Source organism: Macaca fascicularis, chromosome 20 (genome assembly GCF_037993035.2).
Source record: "Macaca fascicularis isolate 582-1 chromosome 20, T2T-MFA8v1.1".
NCBI lineage: Eukaryota > Metazoa > Chordata > Mammalia > Primates > Cercopithecidae > Macaca > Macaca fascicularis.
This window is the reverse complement of record NC_088394.1, coordinates 68,429,722-68,449,994: the sequence shown is the minus strand read 5'-3', so window position 1 is coordinate 68,449,994 and position 20,273 is coordinate 68,429,722. Positions and strand designations below refer to the sequence as shown.

The 20,273-nt window shown below is 42.7% G+C and overlaps 2 protein-coding genes across 13 annotated transcripts in view; one reads left to right on the top strand and one right to left on the bottom strand.

Annotated features, from left to right (window-relative positions):
* Positions 1-15,303, top strand: part of IST1 (IST1 factor associated with ESCRT-III) — a 33,639-nt gene extending 18,336 nt beyond the window's left edge. For 3 of the 12 annotated variants that reach the window (XM_005592420.4, XM_065536698.1, XM_005592419.4), the window contains 9 exons: positions 1,980-2,082; positions 2,817-2,997; positions 3,428-3,515; positions 7,242-7,325; positions 7,811-7,921; positions 8,936-9,130; positions 9,729-9,821; positions 11,198-11,246; positions 13,921-15,303. In XM_005592420.4, coding sequence (XP_005592477.1) covers positions 1,995-2,082; positions 2,817-2,997; positions 3,428-3,515; positions 7,242-7,325; positions 7,811-7,921; positions 8,936-9,130; positions 9,729-9,821; positions 11,198-11,246; positions 13,921-14,120 — 1,089 coding nt within the window. In that variant the 5' untranslated portion in view covers positions 1,980-1,994 and the 3' untranslated portion in view covers positions 14,121-15,303. Of the gene's footprint in view, positions 1-1,955; positions 2,083-2,816; positions 2,998-3,427; positions 3,516-7,241; positions 7,326-7,810; positions 7,922-8,935; positions 9,131-9,728; positions 9,822-11,197; positions 11,247-13,920 lie in introns of all 12 variants that reach the window. The other 9 variants (XM_045381938.2, XM_074027916.1, XM_065536699.1 and 6 more) reach the window with 8 other exon arrangements.
* The window catches only part of PKD1L3 (polycystin 1 like 3, transient receptor potential channel interacting), an 88,255-nt gene continuing 81,735 nt past the window's right edge, over positions 13,754-20,273 (bottom strand). Inside the window, 3 exon segments of the mRNA XM_045381939.3 lie at positions 13,754-15,970; positions 16,360-16,491; positions 19,807-19,908. Coding sequence (XP_045237874.2) covers positions 15,830-15,970; positions 16,360-16,491; positions 19,807-19,908 — 375 coding nt within the window. The 3' untranslated portion in view covers positions 13,754-15,829.

The following is a 20,273-nucleotide window of genomic DNA, read 5'->3' as shown; positions in this document are numbered from 1 at the left end:
TAGCTGGGACCACAGGTGCATGCCACCATGCCCGGCTAATTTTTGTATTTTTTTGTAAAGATGAGGTTTCTCCATGTTGCCTAGGCTGGTCTTGAACTCATAGGCTTAAGCAATCCTCCCACCTTGGCCTCCCAAAGCGCTGGGATTACAGGCATGAGCCACCACACTCACACCCTACTATTTAGCTTTTTGTTTTTGGAGACGGAATTTCACTCTTGTTGCCCAGGCTGGAGTGCAATGGAGCGTTCTCGGTTCACTGCAAACTCTGCCTCCTGGGTTAAAGCAATTCTCCTGCCTCAGCCTCCCGAGTAGCTGGGATTACAGGCATGCACCATCACACCCAGCTAATTTTGTATTTTTAGTAGAGACGGGGTTTCTCCATGTTGGTCAGGCTGATCTCAAACTCCCGACATCAGGTGATCCGCCCGCCTAGGCCTCCCAAAGTGCTGGGATTGTTTTTGTTGTTTGTTTGTTGTTTTTCCAGTAGAATACAGGTTCCTTTGAGGACAGGGATTGTACCTTTTTTTTTTTCTTTCTTTCTTTTTTTGGAGACAGTGTCTTGCTCTGTTTCCAGGCTGGAATGCAGTGGCACGATTTTGGCTCACTGTTACACCTCCTGGGTTCAAGCAGTTCTCCTGTCTCAGCCTCCCGAGTACTGGGACTACAGGTGTATATCACCATGCCCAGCTAATTTTTTTTTTGTATTTTTAGTAGAGATGGGCTTTCACCATGTTGGCCAGGATGGTCTCCATCTCCTGACCTCATGATCTGCCCACCTTGGCCTCCCAAAGTGATGGGATTACAGGTGTGAGCCACCGTACCTGGCCAGGATTGTACTTAATTTATGCTTTTTATCTCCAGCATCAAGCCAACATCTGACATACAGGTAATCAGAAAATACTTATTGCATGGATTGAACATAACTCAATTGCTGGATTCCAGATACTTGATGACATAAAAGCCCCATTTTAACCTGGGACTTAGGTTAATTCTTAAATGTAGGGTAAAGACTTTTGGGGGCAGTTTTACAAAAGGAAAACCCATCTGATGTTTTTTATTAGTGGTTAATTCACTAGTAGATAAGTACTATTCCTACTGTTTTTTCTTTCTTTGGTGCTCTTTTGATTTGTCTGTTCCTCAGTTACTTTGTTTGACCTATCTTTTGTTTGGATATTACATGTTTTTAAGTTTGAGTCCAGAATTTAAATTGAGAGAAATAGAAATTGTGCTGTTCTGAAATAGAATGCACAGTGGTCAGTGCACAATGGTATACCCTAAAGTCTTGCGGGTAGAGGAGGGGTGGTTTTGACTGTAACTCTACTATTCAGTGAAATTCCTGGTCAAGAGCCTTCTGTTGTAGAATTTTGTAGGGCAGTTTTTTCGTGGACTTTTCACCCCTTTGTGTAACTCTGTACATGAGTAGATGTCAATGATATTTCTTGGGTACTAGCTTTTCCCCAAAGACTGAGACTTGTTGGCAGGATTTGGCGAGTTAAGATGAGAATATTTTCAATTATGGGTCTAAATTCGATCATCTTTCCCCATTGCCATCCCTGTTGAGATTTTTTTGGGAGAAGCAGGGAGCCCTTCTGCTTTTTTATCTTTTTATCACACCACCCCCCGCCAATATCTAGGTATTAATTTCATCTGTCACCAAATTCTTTCAGCTGTGCCTTCAAAGTAGATTTCAAATCCAGTTGCCTGACACTGCTAACCACCTTAGTCTGAGCCATTACCATCTCTTGTCTGGATGATAATAATAGCCTTCCCATTGGTCTTCCTGCTTCCAGTATTATCCTTCCCCAATTAGTTTTCTTTACAACAGCCAAAACAATCTGTAAAAAATGTGAATTAGAGCATGTCATTTTCCTGTATTAGAAAAACACTCTGGTTTGTTTCACATAATTCACCCCTAAGAGGCTCTAGTTCCTGAACTAATTTTGACTTGAAAATAGTCATTGTGCTTCTTCTGTTTCTAGGAGGAACAGCACAGCATGCTGGGCTCTGGATTTAAAGCTGAGCGCTTAAGAGTGAATTTGAGATTAGTCATAAATCGCCTTAAACTATTGGAGAAAAAAAAAAGTGAGTAGTGTACCTTTTTTTCTCCAAAATACATCACTGGATACTAGCACCCCAGTAGTGGATCTTTGAGGCCAGTACTATGAAGTCTTAGGGATCGTATCTTTTTTTGTTGTTGTTTTTGTTGAGACACAGTCTCACTCTGTCGCCCAGGATGGAGTGCAGTGGTGTGATCTCGGCTCACTGCAGCCTCCACCTCCAGGGTTCAAGTGATTCTTGTGCCTCAGCCTCCCAAGTAGCTGGGATTACAGGCATGTGCCACCACACCTGGCTAATTTTCATGTTTTTAGTAGAGACGGGATTTCACCATGTTGGCCAGGCTGGTCTTGAACTCATGACCTCAAAGCCATCCGTCTGCCTCGGCCTTCCAAAGTGCTGGGATTACAGGCATGAGCTACCATACCTGGCCTGGGATCATATCTTTTAAGCTTTGGATGCATTTCTGCCCTTTGTGACTAATAGACTAAGTGCCTTTTTTGCAGAGAAAGGGACATACTCTGTTGTTATGGAATTAGGTCACCTGACTCCTAAGTTGGAAATGTCAAGCCACATGAACTATATTTTCTCACCTAGACAGAGTAGCAAATTCTACAGTAGATGGGATGGGATTAGATTTGCTAAGGGAGAGGAGCTAGGATATAATAGAAACCACCCAGTTCTTCTTGCTGGGGGGAGATTGGCCTGTAGGCCAGATGCCAGTGCTCTACTGTGAGATTGGAGTGGGATTTGTGTCTTAGCGGAACTGGCCCAGAAAGCGAGAAAGGAGATTGCTGACTATCTGGCTGCTGGGAAAGATGAACGAGCTCGGATCCGTGTTGAGCACATTATCCGGGAAGACTACCTCGTGGAGGCCATGGAGATCCTGGAGCTGTACTGTGACCTGCTGCTGGCTCGGTTTGGCCTTATCCAGTCTATGAAGTAAGATACTTTGATTCAAAGACCTAAATGACTTCTGGAATTTGAGAAAGGAATAATATGGTCTCTTTCTGCATCAAGGGACTATTTCACATGCCCAAGGATCTGCTTCCTAACAGTTGCTTAAAGGCCTGATCTCAGTGTAGATAACTGTTAAAAAAAAAATACAGAATCTGAAACTGAGAAGCCTAAATTTGAATCTTGGCTCAACCATTTTCCAACTTCATGGCCTTGGGCTTGTTCCATAGTTTTAAGTTTCTCCAAAAGTAAAATAAGATCACGAAAATGGCTAGAAGCCTAGAGTTATTGTGAGAATCTAGTGAGATTCACAAAATAGCTTCAGAGGCTATAAAGTATATGAAACAAAAGCTAGGATTTTGTTGGTTTGTTTTAAAGAATGTTTTAAAAAATACTAATGTTTTTCCTTGATTAGGGAACTAGATTCTGGTCTGGCTGAATCTGTGTCTACATTGATCTGGGCTGCTCCTCGACTCCAGTCAGAAGTGGCTGAGTTGAAAATAGTGAGTACAAGTAGTTTCAGTGATGTCTGTAGCTTTTCATATTGTTAGAAAGGTTGGTTAATATAAGTTACTTCTGCCGATTTGACCAGATATTTTGTACCCTTCTTTGTTGCTTTTGAAATAGGTTTTGTAAATGTGTTTCTCTTTTTCAGCCTTATATCGTAGAATAGAACAGCGTTTTGCAAACTTGAGTAATTTTTTTAAGGAGCAAAGTTTCATGTTCTCGAGTTTTGTCTTAATGTTATTTAACACTATGCAAATAGAAAAGTTCTTATACAACTGTAAACAAGTAAAGTGAAAATAACATTAAGGTGACAGATGTTTTTGCTTTATTTATTAATTCCACAAATATTTATTAAGTAAATTGTATGAGCTGTGTGAGTGCTGGGGGTGATAGTGGTGAGCAAAATATGGCACCAGCCGTACTCCTGTAGCTTAGAGTCTAGCAGAAAAGATAGACATTAACCAGAAAATTGCACATCACAACATGGATATGGTACTGACTCCTAGGATACAAATTCAGTTGTGTTGTTTTCTATTTTCTACATCTTTGCCTTTCTGTTTTATTTCCTAGGAATTGTCTCATTCTTATCTCCCAACCCATCTACTGAGATTTCCTTGTTTTCTAGGTTTTTTTCAAGAGCTCTTTTTAGAAAATTCTCTGAATATTTTTCATACTCCATTTGTTTCTTGGCTACAATGTTTTCTGAGTCTCTGAGGATATTAATTATAGTTAATTTTTAAACTTCTGTCATGTTTGTTTCTCTCAAGTTCAATTTTCGTATTTCTTAGTTTTATAGTAGAAGTTTTCCCAAAGATTTAGTGGTCCTTGGGTGTCGGTTTACATTTAAGAGTGAGGCACTAAAAAGGAGGTTGGACCTTCTTGTGTGCATGGGTGGGTTTTTATTGCCAGATGCCTTCATTGCTGAGTGATCTGACTAAGCTCTTATTTGGAGGAATTCCAGACTGTGAGGAACTAGTCATCTTTCCTTGAGTTGGTCGTTTTCTCCAGAATCCTCCTATTTTCTGCCTAGAGTGTATAAGCTGGCTGCCAGCATTTCTGAGAGCCCAGTGGAGAAGGAAGCCAAAAATCTATTTGATATATAGAAGACTTACACTTAATTCTTCTGTTGTAAGTATCACTGTTGTCTCCTGTGTGTAGACTCGAGTCCCTTTAGTTTAGTCTCCCCAGAGAATAAACCTCGGATAGTCCAGTAGGGTGCCAGGGATAGTCATTGAGTTTTGTGGGCAGAGAAGAGGGACAATAGAGGCAACTGATTATTATGTAGATTTTTTTTTTTTTTTGAGACGGAGTCTTACACTGTTGCCTGGAGTGCAGTGGTACAATTTTGGCTCACTGCAACCTCTACCTCCTGGGTTCAAGCGATTCTCCTGCCTCAGCCTCCTAAGTAGCTGGGATTACAGGTGCCTGCCACCACGCCCGGCTAATTTTTTGTATTTTTAGTGGAGACGGGGTTTCATCATGTTGACCAGACTGATCATCGAATTCCTGACCTTGTGATCCGCCCGCCTCGGCCTCCCAAAGTGTTGGGATTACAGGCATGAGCCACCACACCCGGCCGTTTTTGGTCTCTTCTGTACTCCTTTAAAATTAATCTCGGAAAAGGCTTAAATGTTACAAAATTCAAAAGCCGTAAACAGAGTGATACACTAATGTGAATAAAAATAATCTCTGTATAGTATAAACCAGCCAAAACAAAAACCATAAAAGACAAATGCCATTTAAATCATAGGTGCCAGGTACCACTGAAAGTCTTCATATTGAACAGTGAGAACTCTCCTACTGGGCTCCTGGAATGTTGGGACCGCTCTGGTCCAATGCTACTATCGTTTCCTGTCTGGAAAGCGAGAGTAGCTTCTTGAATATTCTTCCTATTCCTACTTTGGCTTCTTTTAATCTATTCACTATTCTATCAGAACCACCTGAGGGTTTTGTCCAAAACACAGCTCTGATCCTGTCATGACCTCTTGCTTTAAAGCCCATCAGTAGCTTTCTGTTGCTCTTGTGATAGAAACAAAACTCCCTTATACAGCCTACATGGTCCTGCGTTGTCTGGCTCCCACCTCCCGTTCTTCGTTTCCTACCACACTCTTTGGCCTCTGTACTAGAGGCTCACTGGCTGATTGCAGGCTTGAGGACTTTGTTTTTTTCCACCAGAGGGCTTTGCACCACTGTTTTCTTTTCCTAGAATGCTCTTCCTTCCCTATTTAGTTAACTCCTAGTCATTTTTAATTTAATTATTTGAGACAGGGTCTTGCTTTGTCACCCAGGCTGGAGTGCAGTGGCACGATCTTGCCTCATTGCAGCCTCGGCTTCCTGGGCTCAACTGATCCTCCTCCCACCTCAGCCCCCCGAGTAGCTGAGACAACAGGTGCATGCCACCATGCCCAGTTAATTTTTGTGTCTTTTAAAAATAGAGGCTAGGGTTTTGCTATGTTGCCCAGGCTGGTCTTGAACACCTGAGCTCAAGTGATCCACCCACCTCAGCCTCACAAAGTGTTGGGATTACAGGCATGAACCCCCATGCCTGACCTTAGTCATCCTTTAAATCTCAGCAGAGCATGACTTCCTTCAGGAACCCTTACCTGACTTTTCTGATAAGATTTGATTCTGCTGTTAGAAGCTGGTGATAGCATGCTGTACCTTCACTTGGTATCACTTATTGTAGCTGCAGTTGTGCCTTTATCTGTGTTGTTAGAAATGCTTGTTCCACGGTGCCACGAAGAAATAGCACTCAAATATAAATTTAATTCTTTCAGCAAGGCAGTTTTTACTTTCTGCAGAAAGGGTGCTTCTCGCAGATGGAACAATAGCAAGAGCACACTGAACAAAGGGGGTAAAAATATTTATATCCTACACATCTGGACCCTATTGCTGTGTCCTGATTCCATTGGCTGGAACTGGACCTCCCAGTCTAGGCTGCACCCATTTGGCTAAAGGTTTTAAAACTTTTAAAAATAGGTATATGCAAGGGAGAACAAAGGAAAAGAGGAAGTTGCTTATGAGAAGACTTAGAAAAGTAGTAACATTCCCAAATAAGTAAGGGGCATAGGCTGCGAGCTGAGACATGCCTGTGAGCATCTTGGTTAAAGTACAAGGGCATAGAATGTATTTATTTTCTTATATTTAATAGCTACATGGGATAGGGGTTAACAAAGAGTTATTAGCACAAAGCAAGGAAGCTTGAAGGAAGTTAGTCTTTAAAAGAAACATTTCTTCTTTTTAGTAGAGATGGGGTTTCATCATGTTAGCCAGGATGGTCTCAATCTCCTGACCTTGTGATCTGCCTGCCTCGGCCTCCCAAAGTGCTGGAATTACAGGCGTGAGCCCCTGCACTTGGCCTCAAAAGAAACATTTCTAACATTTATGATTTATTCTTTAACAAGAAGGGAAACTTTGAAAAGGAAACTTTTTTCTTTGTACAATTTGATTAATGTACGACTGTAAGAGTAGGAACAGTATCTGTTTTGTTCCTTTTATTTATATTGTATATCACTCATGATAGTGTTTGGCACTTGAGTGCTGCTCATTGGATGGATGGATGGATGAACAAATAGTGGATTAATGCATACCCCTTAAGGTTTTGCAGACTCCAGTGTTTTGGAAATCTTGTAATAGACACATGTTTACTGTTGCCAGGAAGAAGCGTAGAGCAGTCTGTTGGAGTGGTCTCTATTTTTATTTACTGTCCTTTTTCTTTTTAGGTTGCTGATCAGCTCTGTGCCAAGTATAGCAAGGAATATGGCAAGCTATGTAGGACCAACCAGATTGGAACTGTGAATGACAGGGTAATGAACATAGTTGGTAAACATGAAAGCAGTATGTGGGAGCAGTTTATTGTATTGCCTGTGGCAATTGTAGTGGGTACCACTGTATGGCTCAGTATAGGGTTTCACATTTCAGCTGTGTGGCTGGCAGTGTGGTCCAATCCTTACACCTGCTGAGTTCCTCTGGTTGCTGTCATTGCTGACTCCACTTCCCCACTTTGTATGCCTCATGTCATTTGTGAAGGTTGGAAGTGAGGTGGGGAGGGTGGTGGATGAATTGAACTGTGGAAGGCAGCAGTATTGTCTTTTACCAGCATCTGGGTCATGTGTAATGAGAATGTGAAGAGACTTGGGTCCTCTGATATGTCTTGTGACTCTGAAAAAAATTTAACTGCTTTGAACCTTTTTTTCCTGAATGTTACCTGTAAAATGAGAGGAGCTAACTTTGCATAGTGAGGTTAGGATTAGGCTGGTTGGTATAGATGCATCTTACTTTTTACTTACAGCTAATGCACAAGCTGAGTGTGGAAGCCCCACCCAAAATCCTGGTGGAGAGATACCTGATTGAAATTGCGAAGAATTACAATGTACCCTATGAACCTGACTCTGTGGTCATGGTAAGTTTATCCCAGAATACAAAGAAAAATGAATTTGTAGGTATGACCTTCTTTGGAAAAAAAAAATCCATATTCTTTGCATTAACTTAAATTTGTGTGAGTTTAAGTCTTCGTCCAGTTAGTAGCTTTTTGACAATAAATGTGCCTGCATATCTCACAGGGAACTTAATTAGATGAATAACAACACTGAGAAGGTCCAAACCTTGATACAAATGTAAAATGGCACTATTATTGCTACTTTTTGGTGAACTTCAGAATTGAGAAACCACCTGTAGATAGCAAGAAATGCCCCAAGGCCCAAACAGTTCCCGAAACGTTTACTGGGTACCCACCATGTGTCAGGTAGTGCACAGAAAGCTGAGGATACAGGGATAAAAAATCATCCACCAGTTGGCCAGGCATAGTGGCTCACGCCTGTAATCCCAGCACTTTGGGAGGCTGAGGCGGGTGGATCATGAGGTCAGGAGATTGAGACCATCCTGGTTAACACGGTGAAACCACCCTGTCTCTAGTAAAAATAGAAAAAATTAGCTGGGCGTGGTGGCGGGCACCTGTAGTCCCAGCTAATTGGGAGGCTGAGGCAGGAGAATGGTGTGAACCCGGGAGGTGGAGGAGCTTGGCAGTGAGCCGAAATCACGCCACTGCACTCCAGCCTGGGTGACAGCGAGACTCCATCTCAAAAAATAAAATCGTCCACCAGTTAAGGTCAGTGGGGTCTGGTGGATGCTTTGGTGTGTACTGCTCAGACATCCCTATTACCCCCAGTTGGAGACACCATCAGGTCCATTCCAGCTGCAGAAGTCATTGGGGAATTAATTGGCTGAGGCCTTTGTTGTGACTGTGTTGCAGCCCAACTTCTCCTTCCACCTAACTCTGCCTTCTTTTCCCTCACACGTGTTGATCCCAGAAGCACTCCAGTAAACTTGCTTCATGCTAATCTCCATCTGAGTCCGCTTTCTGGGGAACCTGGTCTTGGACATGTGTTAATGACATGGGTTTCTCTTTTTGTCTCAGGCAGAAGCTCCTCCTGGGGTAGATACAGATCTTATTGATGTTGGATTCACAGATGATGTGAAGAAAGGAGGCCCTGGAAGAGGAGGGGGTGGTGGGTTCATAGCACCAGTTGGTGGACCTGATGGAACGGTGCCAATGCCCATGCCCATGCCATCTGCAAATACGCCTTTCTCATATCCACTGCCAAAGGGACCTGTAAGTATACATAAGTGTGGGTGTGAGCTTTAGAAAATGTTATAGAAGATGACAAGCTGGCTCTGTGAATACACTCAGGAATCGTAGGTTGTCAGGAGCAGTCAGCAGTAAGAACATTTGGTATTAGCTGGCAGTCATCTTGTGGGGAAAAAATCATTGGATTCAAAGATGATCTTTTAGTTCAGCTGTAGGAAAATCTATAGAGATGGTGCCAGAAAAACACTTTTCATATAGGTTTACTGAATATCTTTGGGATCTGTTATAGTCATACTAGTAGCTTTTTCCACAAATGAATAAACCACCAATTATTATCAGGCAGAAAAACCTTTGTAGATAAGATGGTCATTGCTAGAAAGAAAGTCTCATTAGAGTTTTCCCTTGTAAACACTGAAGCAGTTGATTAAATAGCCTTTGGTTATAGCTCTTTATAAATCCGGAATCCTGACCACATGTGGTCTTTTTGGGCATTTTTAAGGATCTTGAATATATATTTTTAGTATGGGAATATACATGTATTTATTTCTCCCTTCCAATACTCAAACCTTCAAGATTGCAAACTGGAGACAGTGTCTCTGATGTTGCCTTTCTCCTCTTACAGTCAGATTTCAATGGATTGCCAATGGGGACTTTTCAGGCCTTTCCCAATATTCATCCACCTCAGATACCAGCAACTCCCCCATCGTACGAATCTGTAAGTGCCTGAGCCTGTTTTATAAGCAACAGGAGAGTGAATGCCATGAAGAGGGAGCAAAATAATGACCACAGGGAAGGCAGAGTTTTGATCAATTCCTAGTACTGTCATCGTTTTTGCTTTGGGATTCTTATGTTGCTTTATAACACTACCCTGGAAGTGGGGAATGGTGGTGATGGCAGTATCATTGGTGGCAATGCTTTGTCTGCAATTAAGCCAGGAATCAGGAAGGAACTACAGATTTCTTAGAAAGTTGTAGTGCTCTATGAGGGCACTTAACCAGTTGTTTTGACTGACTAGGCAGATACTCACATTGAGCTGATATAGTTGTGGTGCTAAAGTATCATAATTATTAAAATATTAGTCTTATATGTTCTCAACACATGTAAAGGAATAATCAGAAATGTCCAGTTACATGTCGGCCAGTAGCATTAATTTCACATTTTAGTATTCTAGTTAAAACTTGCTAATGAATAGCTAATACCTCGAACTGTAGGTGGTTTAGGTTACTTGTTTTTGACCAGCCTTGTTTCTTCAGTTACTGTAGGCCTTTTGAGACCTGTCTCCATCTAGTATTTTACTGAGAAACAAATAGGTGTGGCATTTGCTATGTAAATTACTCATCTAGGAAGATCTTCCTGTTCCTGAGCTTGCTTTCTGTTCTTTCATTTGGTTCCCATCTGTAGCTGATGTGTTCTACCTTGGGCCTGAGTTTTTCTTATGCTTTGGTTTTGCATGCGTCGGAGCATAACCCACAGCTGTTTGTAGGAATGAGGTCGAAAATCTTCACCAGTATTTGAGGACTTGGTTCTTACAGATATATTCAGGAATGCTTTCCCTTTGCCCAAAGGTGAAAGTATCATTAAAGTTGTCATAGTGTGGTAAGGATTTTCTTTTTCTCTGCTTGGCAGTTAAGAGTTCAACATGGGACCGGGCGTGGTGGCTCGCGCCTATAATCCCAGCACTTTGGGAGGCTTAGGCAGGCGTTCGAGACCAGCCTGGGCAACATGGAGAAACCCTGTCTCTACCCAAAATACAAAAATTGGCCAGGCATAGTGCTGCACACCTGTGGTCCCAGCTATGCGGGAGTTTGTGGTGGGGCAATGGCTGGAGCCCAGGAAGTGGAGGCTGTGGTGAGCTGTGATTGTACCACTGCACTCCAGCCTGGGTGACAGAACAAGACCCTGTCTCAATTAAAATCAAAGGAGTTCAACATGGTGTCTACCTGATTGGAAGAAATGCAGGGGCAGTTTCTTTGGAACAGGCTCTGTTGTATTTGGTGACCACCTTAGCTTTTGGAAACACAGGGGCTTATACCAGTACTTTCTCCAGTGATGCCATTGCTGTTTCCTCTGGTAACAATCTGTGTGTTTCAGGTAGATGACGTTAATGCTGATAAGAATCTCTCTTCTGCACAGATTGTTGGTGAGTAGTGTCAATCAGAAACCTTCAGGGCTCAATGCTGAACCCTCTGCTGTTTTCTCCTTTCTCATTGTTCCTCCCTTAGAGACTGTTTCCAAGTCCATGGAATTCTATCTACATGCCCTGTTCTCTTCCCAAATGCTAAAATAGAACTCAGGATATCCTGCTTCCAAAGATAAAAGATTGTCCCTAGCCCAAAAGAAGCTCCCATGTTCCCTCTTTGTCAGTGGTATCACTATTCTTTTTCATCCTTCTGGTTTTTTTTAGTCATGCTTGACTTCTTTATATTATTGCTGCTTCAACTTCCATTGTGCCTCAAAATACCAAATTTTAAGTTGGGGCATTAAAGAGATGTTGAGGAGAAAGTAAGTACAAATGCTAAGTGTATAGCTTAGTGTTGTTTTTTTTTTTTTTTTCCCTTTTTTGAGATGGAATCTGGCTTTGTTGCCCAGGCTGGAGTGCACTGGCGCAGTCTTGACTCTCTGCAACCTCCGCCTCCCAGGTTCAAGCTATTCTGCCTCAGCCTCCTGAGTATCAGCTGGGATTCTAGGTGCACACCACCATATCCAGCTAATTTTTGTATTTTTAGTTTACGGGGTTTAACCATGTTGGTCAGGCTGGTTTTGAACTCCTGACCTCGTGATCTGCCCGCCTCAGCCTTCCAAAGTGCTGAGATTACAGGCATGAGCCACTGTGCCTGGCCAGCTCAGTGAATTTTACAAAGCAAACATGTTCATGTAGCTATGTACTCAATTAAAAAAGCACTGGCCAGGTATGGTGATTCACATTTGTAATCCAAGCACTTTGGGAAGCTGAGGCAGGAGGATCACTTGAGGCCAGGAGTTTGAGACCAGCCTGGGCAAGATCCTTGTTTCCACAAAAAATTTTTAAAAACCCAGCTTGGTGGTGTGGACCTGTGGTCACAGCTACTCAAGAGGCATTCTTAAGCCCAGGAGTTCAAGGTTACAGTGAGCTATCATTGTACTCCAGCCTGGGTGCCCGGGTGACAAAGTGAGGCCCTGTCATAAAAAACAAAAATTAAGATACTACCTACCAGCAAAAACCAGAGGGAAGACTAGGGGCCGGGCGCAGTGGCTCACACCTGTAATCCCAGCACTTTGGGAGGCCGAGATGGGCGGATCATCTGAGGTCAGGTTTTCAAAACCAGCCTGGCCAACATGGTGAAACCCTGTCTCTACTAAAAATACACAAATTAGCTGGGCGTGGTGGTGGGTGCCTGTAATCCCAGCTACTCAGGAAACTGAGGCAGAAGAATCACTTTAACCCGGGAGGCGAGGTTGCAGTGAGCTGAGATTGTGCCACTGTACTCCAGCCTGGGCAAGAGTGAGACTCTGTCTCAAAAAATAAATAAATAAAATTAGACAGTTGTCTTATGGAGATATAATTTACATTAAAAAAAAAAAAAACCATAGATTTTAAGTGTATACACACACACACACAAATTCCACTCTCTGGTCAAGGTATGCAATGTTACTCTTACCTCAGAGTTCCCTTTTTCCAGTCAACTCTGCCCTTCCCTCCAGAGTCAGAGCACTATTTTGATTTTTTTGTAATTTAGTTTTCCTGATTCTAGAACTTACAGAAACCATACAGTAGGTGTGTGTGGTGGTGGGGGAAGGGGGTTATCTTAATATGAAATACTAAATAGAAGACTAGAAATACAGATCAGACTATTATATCAAATAACTTGGACATTATATTCCTTTAAAAAAAGAATGTTGGTTCTTTTTTTTTTTTTTTTTTTTGAGACTGAGTCTCGCTGTGTCTCCCAGGCTGGAGTGCAGTGGTGTGATCTCGGCTCACTGCAAGCTCCGCCTCCCGGGTTCACGCCATTCTCCCGCCTCAGCCTCCCAAGTAGCTGAGACTACAGGTGCCCGCCACCACGCCCGGCTAGTTTTCTGTATTTTTAGTAGAGACGGGGTTTCACCATGTTAGCCAGGATAGTCTCGATCTCCTGACCTCGTGATCCACCCGCCTCGGCCTCCCAAAGTGCTGGGATTACAGGCAGAATGTTGGTTCTTAAGGAAGCAATGTTTGTTCTAGCAGAATCCTATTATCACTCCTTGGACTTGGTTGGTAAAGGAGCAGACCTTATGAAAGGGAACAGTCGATTGCTCTGTGGATGTGGCCACATGTATCCCACTTTGATTTCCCTTAAACTTTTTTCTCACCACAGGAAAGTAAAACAGATAGGATTCAACTCTAATTAGAAACTGTAGATGTTAACTGTCATTCAAGTGTTTATTAGCCTTCAGAAATAAAATTTCTTTAGCCAGGTGTGGTGGCTCAACACCTGTAATCCCAGCACTTTGGGAGTCTGAGGTGTGTGGATCACTTGAGATCAGGAGTTCAAGACCAGCCTGGCCAATATCGTGAAGCCTCGCCTCTACTAAAAAATTGGCTGGGTGTGGTGATGTGCGCCTGTAATCCCAGCTACTCAGGAGGCTGAGGCAGGAGAATCGCTTGAACCCAGGAGGCAGAGGTTGCAGTGAGCTGAGATCACACCACTGTACTCCAGCCTGGGTGACAGGAGCGAGACTCAAAAGTTCTTGAACTAAGGTTTTCTCCTGTATTTTGATCATTTTATTTTTATTGCCAAAGGGGATCTGAGTCATTTCTCTGGTGTTTGTAACATTGTGCTCCTTGCCCTAATTAGGTCCTGGACCCAAGCCAGAAGCCTCTGCAAAGCTTCCTTCCAGACCTGCGGATAACTATGACAACTTTGTCCTACCAGAGTTGCCATCTGTGCCAGACACACTACCAACTGCATCTGCTGGTGCCAGCACCTCAGCATCTGAAGACATTGACTTTGATGATCTTTCCCGGAGGTTTGAAGAGCTGAAAAAGAAAACATAGGTCTCTTAAACCAGGCAACTTTCACATTCTGGGAGTTGAGACTGAGCAATTTCTCCTTGTAACAAAGAATCTCCATGAAATTCCGTTTCATCTGTTAACTGTCACTGAGCACAACACTCCTCCTCTGGGCTCTCTTCCTGCTCCTCCAGATTCTGCTGCTTTCCAATTCTCTGTTGATCTTGAGACTAACAACTGGAGACTGAGGCCGGAGCAGCTGACTCCTGGCAGCTGTGCTTGTCCGTTTCCTGTCAGAGTGATCCCAGGTTTCCTCCTGGCCCGTCCCGTGGTCCCTCCACAGGAGCGTGAGAGGATGGGGAAGCACTGTGGGGAGACCACCAAAGATGGCTGGACAGTGGGAGAGAGCACGTCGTGAAGCATCCCAGCCTCGTGTTGAGGTTCCAGACTTAGAAACAAACCTCTCTGTACAGGGGGATTGTGAGTGAGAATCAAGGCCACAGTGTGTATTTTCTCACTCTCGAATGCAAGTGGGAGAGAGAAAGTGACTCAGGACGCCATTGTAACTGTTCCTGGAAGCTGGGCCCTCTCACTGGCATACACACTACTCCTTGCCGCAGGGCACCATCCCACCGGGATCCAGTTGCAAAGTTTGTCTCCACAGTTGAAGGCCTCGCTTAGATGTACTGGATTCTCAGGGAGCCCTCTGTGGCCTTTTTGCTTTGAGTGCTGTGTTCCCCTTGTACCAGAGGGCGGCACTGTGGAAATTGTTTTCCCCGTAGCATATTCTGTTGGATTGCATTACTGGCAGAGAAAGGACAAGTTGCCATTCAAGTCTAGGGTGGGCTTCCAGCTGCCTTAATAGAAGTACTCAAGTCTTTTGGGTAGTGAGCTGGAAAGTCTACAGGAAAAGAGGGGTACCTGTTTTCATTTGAAAACTTTGATTCATGGAACCTTTAAAACTAATCTCAGATAAATTTTTGGTGCCCATGCGGCTGTAGTTGTTCACTGCTTTCCTGGATGGATGGGACTCTCATGTTGTAACTTCTGTACTCCTTTGGCCCATAGCTAAGGTCATCCTTCCCCACAGGGGTGGCTTTGGGATTGGATGATACAGCTTTTGCTTCTGTGTAGTATACCTGTACATACCTGCTTCAGGCAGCCTTTAATGTTTTCAGTTGGTTTGTATTCTGTAGCTCAGTAGCTGCTAATAAAGTTAAAGATCCTGTGTCCTGCTTTCTTTACTGTTTGGTCAGATGATGAAGTATAAATCTGGATTTCAGTGGAGAATATTTTAACCAAGTGATCCATGTAAACCAGCCCTTACCTTCAGGATTCCTGGAGCAGTGCAGGGCTCATTTTGATCTGTGTTTAGATAGCCTAGATAGCATCTGAATTTGCTTTGTCCTCCTCTGTGGCAGGGCTCCACATCTGCCATGCCTCATCCTTGGATGTTTATTTTTAGTAAGTTGCAGTGAGCTCAATTCTGACTCCTTCATTTCCCACAGCCATCCTGGGCCATGGGTGATGAGTGTTCTGTTACTTGCTGCTTGGCAGCAGAGCTAGTTTGTCTCGTAGATTCTTGCACTGTTAATCCTATCTTGACAGTGCCAAGATCCATAAGTAAGGACTTGGGACCAAGGGGATTTTGATTCCTAACTTACAAAATTAAAAACAAAGTATAATTTTAAAGCTATGCCATACAAAGATAAGTAGTAATATGCTAGGAAATAGCCAAATAGGAGATAATAGGATTAAGGTAGTTCATCTAAAACTTCAGTGTCAGTGCCCATTGCTGTCGTGGCTGCTTGCTCAGATGAGGTTTTTTGGGGCCGACTGATTCCTAACAAATTTGAGAGCTTCTGTAGCAGCGTATCTATTAGTGCCACTTCTTTCTGAGTATTGAAGACGAAAAGAGAAAAGGGAGAAAATTGAAATTACTACTAATACTGGAGTGAAAAAAGTACCAAAGTACCAAAGATTTTTTAAAAATTAGTAAATGTATAGTAAAGATACATTTCTTTGATAATTTAGAGTCAGGCATTGGAGTGTTTCCACTAATCAATGGTTGAGAGCCAGCTGTTTATAGGACAGTGGCTATAGAATATTATGTAGTCTTATAAATTGGGTTTCCTAGGAAGATAGCTGGCAGAGCTTTTGAAACTAATAAAGGGAATATGATACTGTGCATTGTAAGTTATGTCAGCCCATAATCTTAGGGGCAGTTACAGTGGAGCTTTCCCAGTGATACAACAGCATGCTAGTTTATCTTTTAGTTACCTACCTTAAGCGACTTTCTTTCTTTTCCAAAGGCCATGAGAATGGCAGAAACAAAAAGATTAATTACCAGAAGTACCATCAAGATGACACTGGTGAGGATCAGAAAGGTGCCCAGGACTGGGTCTAAATCGATAACCTGGGAAAACAATAAGAACACTTTCAGTGACTGACAATTTAGTTTCTACTTTACAAACATAAGCTACATGCTAACGTTTGGGATCTTTTCAGAAGAAAAGCTTATCCAATGGTAACAGGGAGAGAGGCACAAAGATATTAAGAAGGAAAATACTTTTAAATGGACAGAAGAGCAGCAATGACTGATTTTAAGGAGGTTAAGATAATGTTGACTACAGGGCTTTCACAAGAAAACAGGTGAGTTGCAGTGGAATTGGAAATGATTCAAATGTCACATGAATTTTGGCAATTCCAGAAAATACATCTAATCATGGAATCTAAAAGGGGGGTCACAAACATTGAAAGAATAAATGCTACCAGAAGTGAGAATGCAAACTGTCTCTGCCATATCAAGAAACTACAACCCTAAACAGGAGCATTCCAGTAAAAGTTAACAGGTTGGCCACAGAAAACTGGCTTTATAGTACTTTTTTTTTTCCATTGTCATTTTTAAAGGTATAAACATTGAGTTCTGCCTTTCTTTACTTTTCTGCATAAGTAAATATCAAGTTCTGGGCTTCCTAAAATGGTTCCCATAACACAAATTTTAAAAATGTAGATGTTCTCAACTAATGGTATTTATTTTCCCTTGGTATTGGCCTATTCATAGTTGCCACTAGGCACTGTTTAAAAATATCCCAACAGAGGGGATGATTATAATAAACACCACCCTGATGGCAATCTCCTATATGACAAAATATTTTTAAGCACCAAACTGTTACCTATTTTAAAATACAACAATTTCAGGTCAACCAGATAATGTGGGCAATCTCAGTTTGTGCTACAAGACTTTTTTCCCCAATTAGTTTATGTACAATTTTACTCTGTTTACTCTTTTTATTTTTTTATGTTTTTTATTTTTATTTTTTGTTTTTTACTCTTTGTTTATTTTTATGTTTACTCTATTTTTATGTACAATTACATCCAAAGCAGAAAAGTTTGCTTTTTTCTTCAAAAAGCAGGTGTTAGCACAAGTTTGTTATTCTGATTACTTCCTTCACAGCTTTAGGACATGAAGTGCTCCAGTGGCGAAGGCTCATCCACTAGTTATTGGAGCTGGGACCACAACAGAACAGCCTAGTTCGCCAAAGTAGCAGTTACAATTGTCCCTCAGTATCTGAGAGAGATTGGTTCCAGGGCCCCCACAGGTACCAAAATCTGAGGATGCTTAAGTCCTTTGTTTTTATTATTATTATATTATTACTATTTTTGAGACGGAGTCTTGTTCTGTCTCCCAGGCTGGAGTGCAGTGGCACGATGTCAGCTCACTGCAAGCTCCCAGCCTCCTGAGTAGCTGGGATTACAGGCACCTGCCACCACGCCCAGCTAATTTTTTGTATATTTAGTAGAGACGCGGTTTCACCATGTTAGCCAGGATGGTCTTGATCTCCTGACTTCGTAATCCACCTGCCTCGGCCTCCCAAAGTGTTGGGATTACAGGCGTGAGCCACCGCGCCTGGCCTGTTATTATTTTTTGTTTATTGCAAGCTTCCCTACAGGTTAAGAAAGTGTCTTCCCCACTCACCTTTTTTTTTTTTTTTTTTGAGACAGGGTCTAGCTGTCACCCAGGCTGGAGTGCAGTGGCGTGATCTTGGCTCGCTGCAACCTCCACCTCCCAGGTTCAAGCGATTCTCCTGACTCAGCCTCCTGAGTGGCTGGGATTACAGGTGCCTGCCACCATGCCTGGCTAATTTTTGTATTCTAGTAGAGACAGGGTTTCACCATGTAGGCCAGGTTGGTCTTCAACTCCTGACCTCAAGTGATCAGCCACACCTTTGGCCTTCCAGAGTGCTGGGATTACAGGCATGAGCCACTGTGCCCAGCCTAGAAAGTTCCATTTTAAAAATGGCATAGTAGTTGCATAAACCCTATATACATCTCTCCTATACTTGAAATATCTTTAGATTGCCTCTAGTACCTAATATAGTGTACATGCTACGTAAAATAGTTGTTATACCAGTTTGTGGCTTTCTGTGGGAGACAGTCTCACTCAGAGGGTGGTGGCACAATCATGGCTCATTGCAGCCTCACTCCTGAGCTCAAGCAATCTTTTCACTTTGGCCTCCTAAGTAACTGGAACTACAGGTACATGCTACCACGCCTGACTCTCTTCCTGTATTTTAAGATGTGTGTTATTTTTTATTGTTACTTTTCCAATATTTTCATTCTGGGGTTGGTTGAATCTGTGGATGCGGAACCTGCAGATACAACATTATAAACTGAACCTACCTATTTTAATTAGTAATTTTGGAATTCTAGATCATCAGAATGACCAACCATGATCAAAATCTTGCCACTTTCACTGCTTAAATGGCAGGTTTTTCCTAATTCTTTGTCACTTCCATTGTGTCACTTTTTTTTGTTTTTGAGACACAGTCTCACTCTCTTGCCCAGGCTGGAGTGCAGTGGCACAATCTCAGCTCACTGCAACCTCTGCCTCCCAGGTTAAGGTGATTCTCCTCCATCAGCCTCCTGAGCAGCTGGGATGATAGGCGTGTACCACCACACTTGTCTAATTTTTGTGTTTTTATTAGAGACGGGGTTTCACCATGTTGGCCAGACTGGTCTTGAACTCCTGACCTCAAAAGTGATCCGCTGTCCTCAGCCTACCAAAGTATTGGGATTACAGGTGTGAGCCACCAGACCTGGCCTTTTTTTTTTTTTTTTTTTTTTTTTTTTAATAGACATAGGGTCTGGAGTGCAGTGGCATGATCGTGGCTCACTGTAGCCTCCAACTCCTGGGCTCACAGAATTCTCTCTCAGCCTCCTGAGTGGCTAGGACTACAGGTGCATGCCACCACACCTGGCTAATTTTTATTTTTTGTTTTTAGTAGAGACAGAGTCTCACTGTGTTCCCCAGGCTGGTCTCAAATTCTTGGCCTCAAGCAGTCCTCCCCTTCTTGGCCTCTCATGGCTTGAACCAACTTACCTTACACTGTTAATGCACTTTCAAAGGGCCATTGAGAAGCAGAGAATCATGTTAATCTGGCCAAGCACAAGAGCACAAGCTTCGTCCCAGTGTCCTTTGCCAATAAGATTAAGGACACAAGAAGTGAGGAAGGAGGGACTGAGTGCTTAGGAAAGGGCAGATTTCTGAAAGCAACAGCCATGTAAATGCTGTGTGCATAGGCAGTACCTTAAAGCAGAAGAGCAAACGACTGAAATTTTCCCCCTTTCCAGTGTGCAGTCTACAGTAGGGGGCTGTTTTCCTAAGGACTCCAATTTTCCTTGTTCAATACATTAAATAGAATTCTGTGAGGAAACAAATTATTTTTACCTCCTCTTGGTGAGAAATTCCGATCAGGAGACCAACAACAGTCACTGCTGAGCTGAAAAATGTCCGGTAGTCAGAGATGCTGCATCCAAACAGCAGGTTAAACTGAACAGAGGGAGAAAGGCCAGTTAGTACAAGCCAAGCGCACATCTTTCTGTCCTGAGGTGCCTGGCGATGTGGCCAGCAGAGAACCAATGGAACAGAAAGAAATTCCTTGTGGCCAAATTATGCCAAAAGAATAAACTTCCTTTGTAATAACATAGCGTTTTCATAGAAATTTATTTGACCTTTATATTACCATGTGAGCTAAGTTTTATCCCCATTTTAGAGACAAACGTGTGGGTTTAAATCATACCAGTTAAGTATGGAACTAGAACTAAACCTGGCTTTCCTACTCTACCACCTCGGGTTTCTGTGTTGCGACCGTTTCTATGGGAAGCGATGCGGTTCTAAGACCACAGCACACGGAG